Source organism: Gopherus evgoodei, unplaced genomic scaffold (assembly GCF_007399415.2).
Source record: "Gopherus evgoodei ecotype Sinaloan lineage unplaced genomic scaffold, rGopEvg1_v1.p scaffold_122_arrow_ctg1, whole genome shotgun sequence".
NCBI lineage: Eukaryota > Metazoa > Chordata > Testudines > Testudinidae > Gopherus > Gopherus evgoodei.
In genome coordinates, this window is record NW_022059785.1 from 25,645 (window position 1) to 35,290 (window position 9,646).

The 9,646-nt window shown below is 58.1% G+C and overlaps 1 protein-coding gene across 1 annotated transcript in view; it reads left to right on the forward strand.

Moving 5' to 3' along the window:
- CARMIL3 (capping protein regulator and myosin 1 linker 3) overlaps positions 1-9,646 on the forward strand; it is a gene marked incomplete at its 5' end in the record, with an annotated part of 32,824 nt that extends 23,178 nt beyond the window's left edge. Inside the window, 13 exons of the mRNA XM_030542749.1 lie at positions 635-778; positions 897-960; positions 3,939-4,153; positions 5,922-6,034; positions 6,129-6,462; positions 6,544-6,678; positions 6,907-6,973; positions 7,055-7,144; positions 8,097-8,206; positions 8,394-8,577; positions 8,716-8,826; positions 8,944-9,063; positions 9,158-9,646. Of these exons, the coding sequence (XP_030398609.1) occupies positions 635-778; positions 897-960; positions 3,939-4,153; positions 5,922-6,034; positions 6,129-6,462; positions 6,544-6,678; positions 6,907-6,973; positions 7,055-7,144; positions 8,097-8,206; positions 8,394-8,577; positions 8,716-8,826; positions 8,944-9,063; positions 9,158-9,183 (1,713 nt within the window). The remainder of the gene's footprint in view (positions 1-634; positions 779-896; positions 961-3,938; positions 4,154-5,921; positions 6,035-6,128; positions 6,463-6,543; positions 6,679-6,906; positions 6,974-7,054; positions 7,145-8,096; positions 8,207-8,393; positions 8,578-8,715; positions 8,827-8,943; positions 9,064-9,157) is intronic.

Sequence of the window (9,646 nt, forward strand, 5' to 3'; positions counted from 1 at the left end):
CAGCCTGCCGCAGTGACCCCGGCTCCCCAATGAGCCTCTAGCCCCCCAGTCACCGCCAACCTTCCACAGTGACCCCAGTCTCCCAATGACCCTGGCCCCCCAATGACCCCCAGCTGTCTACACTGGCTCCCAGCCCCACAGTGACTCCCCAGCCCCCTACAATGACCCTCCAGACTCCTCAGTCACCCCAGACCCCCACACTGACCACCAGCCCCACACAGAGACCTGCAGCCCCACACATTGACCCCCAGTCTTCCACAGATATTCCCACCCCCCACAGAGACCCCCAGTCCCCCACAGTCATCCTCAGTCCTCCACACTGACTCCCATCCCCACACAGTCACCCCCATCTCCCCACAGCCACCCCCAGCACTGACCCTCCCTGCTCACTCACACTCTCAGCCCCTCACCGGCCCTCATACACCCCACGGCCCCACCCCCCCACTCCCACTGCATTACCCCTAGACCCCCATCTCCCCAACCCCACATGTCCACAGGACCCCCACTTCCCCCTCTCTCCTCTCAAATACAGAAGCTGTACCCCACCCTTACCTTTTCCCTCAGCCCCCCAAACCCTCCTCAGTCCCCTCTGACCCCTGGGTCATGCCAATAATCTCTCTCCCCCCTCCCATAGACCCGGCACATCACCCACCTCCAACAGCTCTCCGAGGGGCAGGGCGGGCCCGGGAGTTCTGGGGGGACCCCACTGGACCAGCCCCCCAGGAACCAGCTGAGGGATCAGGAAGAGATCACGGACGATGAGCTGGGAACCAGCATTGTAAGCAATGGGGAGAGGGCACAGCCCGGCTGGCCCTTCTGCCAGCCCCCCACCCCCCAAGGCAGGGAGGGGACCCCCCATACCCGGCTCTGGGGTCACCCTGCTCTCCCCTCTGCAGGACACCATCGCTATCAAGAGGCAGAAACATGGCAGGAAAATCCGACCTGTCTCAGCTTTTATCGGTGAGTGACGGTCGCACATCAGATCTCCTCCTTCTCCATCCACCACTTATGCATCCACCCACCCACTCACCCTCCCACCTCTTATCCACCATTTCATCCACCCATCCATCCGTCCACCACCTCTGATCCATCCATCTATCCACCCACCCACTGCTTCATCCACCCGTCCATCCATCCACCCCTTATCCACCGCTTCATCCACCCATCCATCCCCATACACACCCCTCCATCCATCCTCTGTCCATCCACCCTTTATCCACTGCTTCATCCATCCATCCCCATACACACCCCTCCATCCATCCTCTGTCCATCCACCCTTTATCCACCGCTTCATCCATCCATCCCCATACACACCCCTCCATCCATCCTCTGTCCATCCATCTCTTATCCACCGCTTCATCCATCCATCCCCATACACACCCCTCCATCCATCCTCTGTCCATCCACCTCTTATCTACCGCTTCATCCATCCATCCCCATACACACCCCTCCATCCATCCTCTGTCCATCCACCCCTTATCCACCGCTTCATCCATCCATCCCCATACACACACCTCCATCCATCCTCTGTCCATCCACCCCTTATCCACCGCTTCATCCATCCATCCCCATACACACCCCTCCATCCATCCTCTGTCCATCCACCCGTTATCTACCGCTTCATCCATCCATCCCCATACACACCCCTCCATCCATCCTCTGTCCATCCACCCTTATCTACCGCTTCATCCATCCATCCCCATACACACCCCTCCATCCATCCTCTGTCCATCCACCCCTTATCCACCGCTTCGTCCATCCATCCCCATACACACCCCTCCATCCATCCTCTGTCCATCCACCCCTTATCCACCCCTTCATCCATCCATCCCCATACACACCCCTCCATCCCTCCTCTGTCCATCCACCCCTTATCCACCCCTTCATCCATCCATCCCCATACACACCCCTCCATCCATCCTCTGTCCATCCACCCCTTATCCACCGCTTCATCCATCCATCCCCATACACACCCCTCCATCCATCCTCTGTCCATCCACCCCTTATCCACCGCTTCATCCATCCATCCCCATACACACCCCTCCATCCATCCTCTGTCCATCCACCTCTTATCCACCGCTTCATCCATCCATCCCCATACACACCCCTCCATCCATCCTCTGTCCATCCACCCTTTATCCACCGCTTCATCCATCCATCCCCATACACACCCCTCCATCCATCCTCTGTCCATCCACCATTATCCACCGCTTCATCCATCCATCCCCATACACACCCCTCCATCCATCCTCTGTCCATCCACCCCTTATCCACCGCTTCATCCATCCATCCCCATACACACCCCTTCATCCATCCTCTGTCCATCCACCCCTTATCCACCGCTTCATCCATCCATCCCCATACACACCCCTCCATCCATCCTCTGTCCATCCACCCCTTATCCACCGCTTCATCCATCCATCCCCATACACACCCCTCCATCCATCCTCTGTCCATCCACCCCTTATCCACCGCTTCATCCATCCATCCCCATACACACCCCTCCATCCATCCTCTGTCCATCCACCCCTTATCCACCGCTTCATCCATCCATCCCCATACACACCCCTCCATCCATCCTCTGTCCATCCACCCCTTATCCACCGCTTCATCCATCCATCCCCATACACACCTCTCCATCCATCCTCTGTCCATCCACCCCTTATCCACCGCTTCATCCATCCATCCCCATACACACCCCTCCATCCATCCTCTGTCCATCCACCTCTTATCCACCGCTTCATCCATCCATCCCCATACACACCCCTCCATCCATCCTCTGTCCATCCACCCCTTATCCACCCCTTCATCCATCCATCCCCATACACACCCCTCCATCCCTCCTCTGTCCATCCACCCCTTATCCACCCCTTCATCCATCCATCCCCATACACACCTCTCCATCCATCCTTTGTCCATCCACCCCTTATCTACCGCTTCATCCATCCATCCCCATACACACCCCTCCATCCATCCTCTGTCCATCCACCCCTTATCCACCGCTTCATCCATCCATCCCCATACACACCCCTCCATCCATCCTCTGTCCATCCACCCCTTATCCACCGCTTCATCCATCCATCCCCATACACACCCCTCCATCCATCCTCTGTCCATCCACCCCTTATCCACCGCTTCATCCATCCATCCCCATACACACCCCTCCATCCATCCTCTGTCCATCCACCCCTTATCCACCGCTTCATCCATCCATCCCCATACACACCCCTCCATCCATCCTCTGTCCATCCACCTCTTATCCACCGCTTCATCCATCCATCCCCATACACACCCCTCCATCCATCCTCTGTCCATCCACCCCTTATCCACCCCTTCATCCATCCATCCCCATACACACCCCTCCATCCATCCTCTGTCCATCCACCCCTTATCCACTGCTTCATCCATCCATCCCCATACACACCCCTCCATCCATCCTCTGTCCATCCACCCCTTATCCACCCCTTCATCCATCCATCCCCATACACACCCCTCCATCCATCCTCTGTCCATCCACCCCTTATCCACCCCTTCATCCATCCATCCCCATACACACCCCTCCATCCATCCTCTGTCCATCCACCCCTTATCCACCCCTTCATCCATCCATCCCCATACACACCCCTCCATCCATCCTCTGTCCATCCACCTCTTATCCACCGCTTCATCCATCCATCCCCATACACACCCCTCCATCCATCCTCTGTCCATCCACCCGTTATCTACCGCTTCATCCATCCATCCCCATACACACCCTTCCATCCATCCTCTGTCCATCCACCCTTTATCCACCACTTCATCCATCCATGCATCCATCCATCCACCCCTCTACCCATTCAGTCCTTCATCGACCCCCCCAATCCATCCATCCATCCACACAACGCTTCCTCTGTTGCTCGCCCTGTACTCTCTCCCACTCTCTCTGCTTCCCCCGACAGGCGGGGCTGACCCAGACACTGATGTCGCACACCCCTGGGGAACCAACTCGCCATCAGGATGGCACTCCTCGTCGGCCAGCAGCCAGTACTCACATTCCCGCAGCCCCTCCTTTGAGGGACTGACCGAGCTCCCCACCGAGGGCTCCCGACTGGAGCACCACACCCGCGGCCGGCCCCGGCCCCCCCGCTGCATCCCCCTGGGCCCCCACCAGAATGTGAGTCACACCGACCCCGCCACCTCGCTCAGCCACGTCTTCGATTTCTCCTTCACTCCTCCACCCGGTTTCTCAGTTTTGTTCCTTTTCCTAGTTCTTCGTTTTCTCATTCAGTCCCTCATTTTCTCCTTTCTGCAGTCGATTTCTCCTTCATTCGTTCATTTTCTCATTCCTTTGGTTTTTCGTTCATTTCTTGTTCAATTGTTTTGTCCTTTGTTTTTCATAAGAACGGCCGTACCGGGTCAGACCAAAGGTCCATCTAGCCCCATATCTGTCTACTGACAGTGGCCAATGCCAGGTGCCCCAGAGGGAGTGAACCTAACAAGTAATGATCAAGTGATCTCTCTCCTGCTGTCCATCTCCGCCCTCTGACAAACAGAGGCTAGGGACACCATTCCTTACCCATCCTGGCTAATAGCCATTAATGGACTTAACCATCATGAATTTATCCAGTTCTCTTTTAAACCCTGTTATAGTCCAGCCTTCACAACGTCCTCAGGCAAGGAGTTCCACAAGTTGATTGTGCGCTGCGTGAAGAAGAACTTCCTTTTATTTGTTTTAAACCTGCTGCCCATTAATTTCATTTGGTGGCCCCTAGTTCTTGTATTATGGGAATAAGTAAATAACTTTTCCTTATCCACTTTCTCCACATCACTCATGATTTTGTATACCTCTATCATATCCACCCTTAGTCTCCTCTTTTCCAAGCTGAAGAGCCCTAGCCTCTTTAATCTTTCCTCATATGGGACCCTCTCCAACCCCCTAATCATTTTAGTTGCCCTTTTCTGAACCTTTTCTAGTGCTAGAATATCTTTTTTGAGGTTAGGAGACCACATCTGTACACAGTATTAGAGATGTGGGTGTACCATGGATTTATATAAGGGCAATAATATATTGTCAGTCTTATTTCGTTTGCTTATTTGCTTATGTAGTAGGAAGAGAGCCTGTGGGATACAAGTACTGTGCTTCACCGACAATAAACTTGGCTGGGTGCCTTCAGCCCTTAAGAGATCTTGTGGTCACTGGGCAGTTTGCTCGAGTGCTGCTCTGCCAGCTGTCAGCGCAGAGCTGGGGCGGCACACGGAGAGAACGCACACTTGCAGCCAAACATCTATCAACATCTAACCACAGCTTATTCATTTATTCTCCATTTTGTGTTCCTTCTTTCATTCATTGATTTTCTTATTCATTTGTTCTTTCTCTTATTTGTTTCCTTATTCATTTGTTCCTACTTTCATTCATTCGTTCATTTTCTCATTCATTTGTTCCTTCTTCCATTCTTTCACTCATTTATTTTTTCATTCCATTGTTCCTTTCCCCATTCATCCGTTTGTTCATCTTCCCCTCTGTTCTCTTATTTGTTCCTTTGTTCGGTCTCTTGTCCATCCTCTCCTTTGTTCACTCATTCTTTTCCTTCTTTCTCTCTCTGTCTTTCCTCCACTGCATCCTTTTGGACTGACTCTTGCTCCAGCCCCAGAGCCTGGTGGGTAATGAGCTGAAGCAGACACATGCAAGTGGAAATTATCCACCACCAAAACAGGAAGTCCTGCCCACTGGAGACGCTACTTCCTGTTTCCCCATGGAAAGGAGGAAGAGCCATTCTTAAAGTGGGAGGAGTTAAAAGCTGTATCTCAAGTCTCCAAAACAGGAAGTCCAAGTCACTGGAGGCAGGACTTCCCATTTTGCCTGAGGAGACAGGGGGAGGGGAAGGAGCAAGTCTTAAAGTGGCAGCAGCTAATTCCTTGCTTCTCACACCTCTCCTCGGCAGGCTCGGACACCGGGGTCCACTGAACCCCAGCAGCAGGAGAATGGGATGCTGCCGCGACTGGATGAGGGGCTGGAGGAATTTTTTAGCAGGCGAGTCCTCACGGATAACACCAGGTGGTACCATATACCCTAGGGGAGCGGGAAAGGGTGGGGATGACCCCAGTCTGATTCTCTGACCACCCCCACTACTCTCCTCTGCCCCCCTCAGCTATCCATGGACCCCCAGAGGCTACGGAGTGAGACCAGGCCCCTCAGATGCACTGCCCCCCATGCAGAAGAAGAGGCGAAAGGGGCTTTTCCATTTTCGGAGGCATCGGAGCCTCAAGGGGGAGAGGGAGGTTGAAGACACCATCTGGGGGGCCCCCCACAGCTCCCCTGGCACCCCCCAGGGGACAGCAGATGAGCCCAAGGCACCAATGCGGAGTTCAGCCAGTCTGGATGAGGGAGAGGAGCAGGAACCCTGTGGAATGGGAATTCCCCTCCCCGGGATGGGGGGCAGCGGAGGAAGTGGGGTGAAGGGGCTGCCCCCCAGAGGGAAGCAGGTAAGGAGGCACTGTGCTGCAGGGAGTAGGGCAGGAGGGGCCAGCAGGGGTCACTGTGTTCAACTGCCTCTGTTTTTGTAGGGTCCCGCTGCTGATCGTTCCCCCAACACTGTGAGGGCGGAGTTGGATTCTTCAGAGGCGGAGCTACTGCAGCCCTCCCGAGTCCAGGGCATCGCCCTGCCCGGAATGGGGCGGAGCCTGGATGGGAAGAAAGAGGTATGTGGGGTGTGAGAGGAGGTGCATACCTGTAGGGGCGGGGCCTGAGGACAGGCCACGCCCCCTCAATGCCTCAAGGTCTGCAACTCCCCCCCCAACCCCTCATGGTCTGGACCGAAGTTGGGGAGGGAGGGGCTCTCTGGGGGCATGGCCTGAGGGTGGAGGCCACACCCACTTAACCCCTGGTGGGCTGGTCCCGACTCTCCTTTCCCCTCACTCTGCTTTCAGGGGGCGGAGCTGCAGAGGGCGGGCAGCCTGCGGGCTCGAGAGAGGAGGAGGTCCTCAGACGACTCAGGTAGGGGCAAACCCCAAATTCTGGCCCTGCCCCTATCCTAGCTCCCCCAGTCTGATACACCCCCTTCTCTCTCCCCCCCAGAGAAAGGGGGCTGGAGACCCCAGCCCCCTCCTCAGAGCTCCAAGCCAACATTTGCCACCATTCGAAGGGCTGAGGCCAGCTGGGATATCGGTAAGGGCTGCGAGCTTCCCCGCAGCAGTGCCCCAGGGCTGCGAGCTTCCCCGCAGCAGTGCCCCCAGGGCTGCGAGCTTTTCTGCAGCAGTGCCCCCAGGGCTGCGAGCTTCCCCGCAGCAGTGCCCCAGGGCTGCGAGCTTCCCTGCAGCAGTGCCCCCAGGGCTGCAAGCTTCCCCACAGCAGTGCCCCCAGGGCTGCAAACTTCCCCACAGCAGTGCCCCCAGGGCTGCAAACCTCCCTGCAGCAGTGCCCCCAGGGCTGCGAGCCTCCCAGCAGCAGTGCCCCCAGGGCTGCGAGCCTCCCAGCAGCAGTGCCCCCAGGGCTGCAAGCTTCCCCACAGCAGTGCCCCAGGGCTGTGAACTTCCCCACAGCAGTGCCCCCAGGTCTGCGAGCTTCCCAGTAGCAGTGCCCCCAGGTCTGCGAGCTTCCCAGTAGCAGTGCCCCCAGGTCTGCGAGCTTCCCAGTAGCAGTGCCCCCAGGGCTGCAAACTTCCCAGCAGCAGTGTCCCCAGGGCTGCGAGCCTCCCCGCAGCAGTGCCCCCAGGTCTGCGAGCTTCCCCGCAGTAGTGTCCCCAGGGCTGCAAACTTCCCCACAGCAGTGCCCCCAGGTCTGCAAGCTTCCTTGCAGCAGTGTCCCCAGGGCTGCGAGCCTCCCCGCAGCAGTGTCCCCAGGGCTGCGAGCCTCCCCGCAGCAGTGCCCCCAGGGCTGCGAGCTTCCCCGCAGTAGTGTCCCCAGGGCTGCAAACTTCCCCACAGCAGTGCCCCCAGGGCTGCAAACTTCCCAGCAGCAGTGCCCCCAGGTCTGCGAGCTTCCCCGCAGCAGTGCCCCCAGGGCTATGAGCTTCCCTAGAGCAGTGTCTCCAGCCAGGGGAGGAGCTCTGGGGTTGCGAGCTTCTCCACAACAGTGTCCCCATTGCTCATGTGGTTTCTCCCTCCCCCTATTCTGTCAGCGGAGGAGAGCTCCCAGCTGGACCAGGAGAGGATGAACATCTCCAGCAGGGCCCCCAGAGTGGAGATGGGGGAGAAGCCCCCAAGCCCCAGCTTCCTGGCATCTGGAAAGGTGAGGGGGGGGCTGCAATGGCGGGAGGCTAGGGGGTGAAGTGGCGGACAGAGAGGGGGTGGAAGCTGTGAGCTTCCCCCCAGCAGTGATCCCAGGAGGTCAGGATGGGGTTTGGGGTGCTCTGTGGCATTACCGGGAGGGCTAACTGCTCTGATTATCTCTCCCCCCCAACCCCATTCCCTGGCAGGCCAGGGAGCTGCCTTCCGGCCCCCGCCCCCCCAAGCCAGTAGCCGTCCCCCGCGGCCGAAAGCCCCCAACTCAGCCGGAGAGGAGCCAGAGCAGTGAGGAGGGGGGAGGTGGGGCCGGCCCCACCGAGACTCGGACCTCCCCCCCCATCGCCCACCCCCGACCGGACCACTTGGAAACAGAAGGTATCGGGAGCAGGTCTTGGGGCATGAGGCCTTTCCCTTCCAGGGGGCACCGGCTCCCATCCGGCCCCAGGCAGGGGACTGGCTGTTCAGGGGGGTTGGGGATGAGACACAGGCCTTCCACCCTCTCTCTCTTTCCAGGGGATTCTGAGGGGGGGCGGAAGGCGGCCCCCCTGAAACCCCAGCGAACGCGCCGGGCGCAGTCCTGTGACAAGCTGGAGTCAGACCGGGGTCGAGATCCTGGATCCAGAGGTGACACCCTGAACTGAGGGGGGAACAGGAGCCTGGGGCTGCGAGCTTCCCCCCTGCAGTGCCCTCAGCTGGGCTGTTTCTCAGGATATAACCCCTTCCCTCTCCCACCCTCAATAGGTGCCACTACCGCCCCCCTGCCAGACCCCCCTCCGCCCCCACCCTCGGAGCGGCATCAGCCCCCTCGGAAACCCCGTCTCCCCATCTCCCGGCCTTTCCTCTCCGTGGACCAGGCTGGCGGTGAGTAAAACGGCCCCTCTGGGCCACAGAGGGTTAACAACCCCCCACCCGGCCGCCCCCCTCCCACCCTGGCACCTTGTCTGTGTCTCCGCAGGAACCCAGGAGTCCGGGACAAACTGACGGACCAGCTATCCGAGTATCAGCCATGTCACCAGCTGGGAGGAGATGGGGAACGTGGAAGCCCGAGCACAGAGAGAGAGAGGGGAGCACTGGGCCTTCCCCGAGAGCCAGCCATGGGCCCCTTCCCAAAAACAAGGATCAACCCCTCACACACATGACCATGGGGCTGCAGACCCACCCTGCCCTTCTGCCTCGCTTCCACTCCTCTATTTGGGCCTGTCTTGTTCCCTCACTTCCGCCCCCCACAATCCCTTGAGGGACAGACCCCTGTTTTCATGGGGTGCCCCCCAGAGGGAGGAGGCATCACTCCCCTGGGAGGAAACAGGGGGCAGGACTCTGAATGCGGCTCATCCCCCCTGCACCTCCCAGCCACCCTCCCCCCATTTTCTGCCCCTCCAGGGATCGTGTCTATTTTCGGCTTGTACAGAACGAAGAGAGAAATAAATTCTATATGGCGACCGGA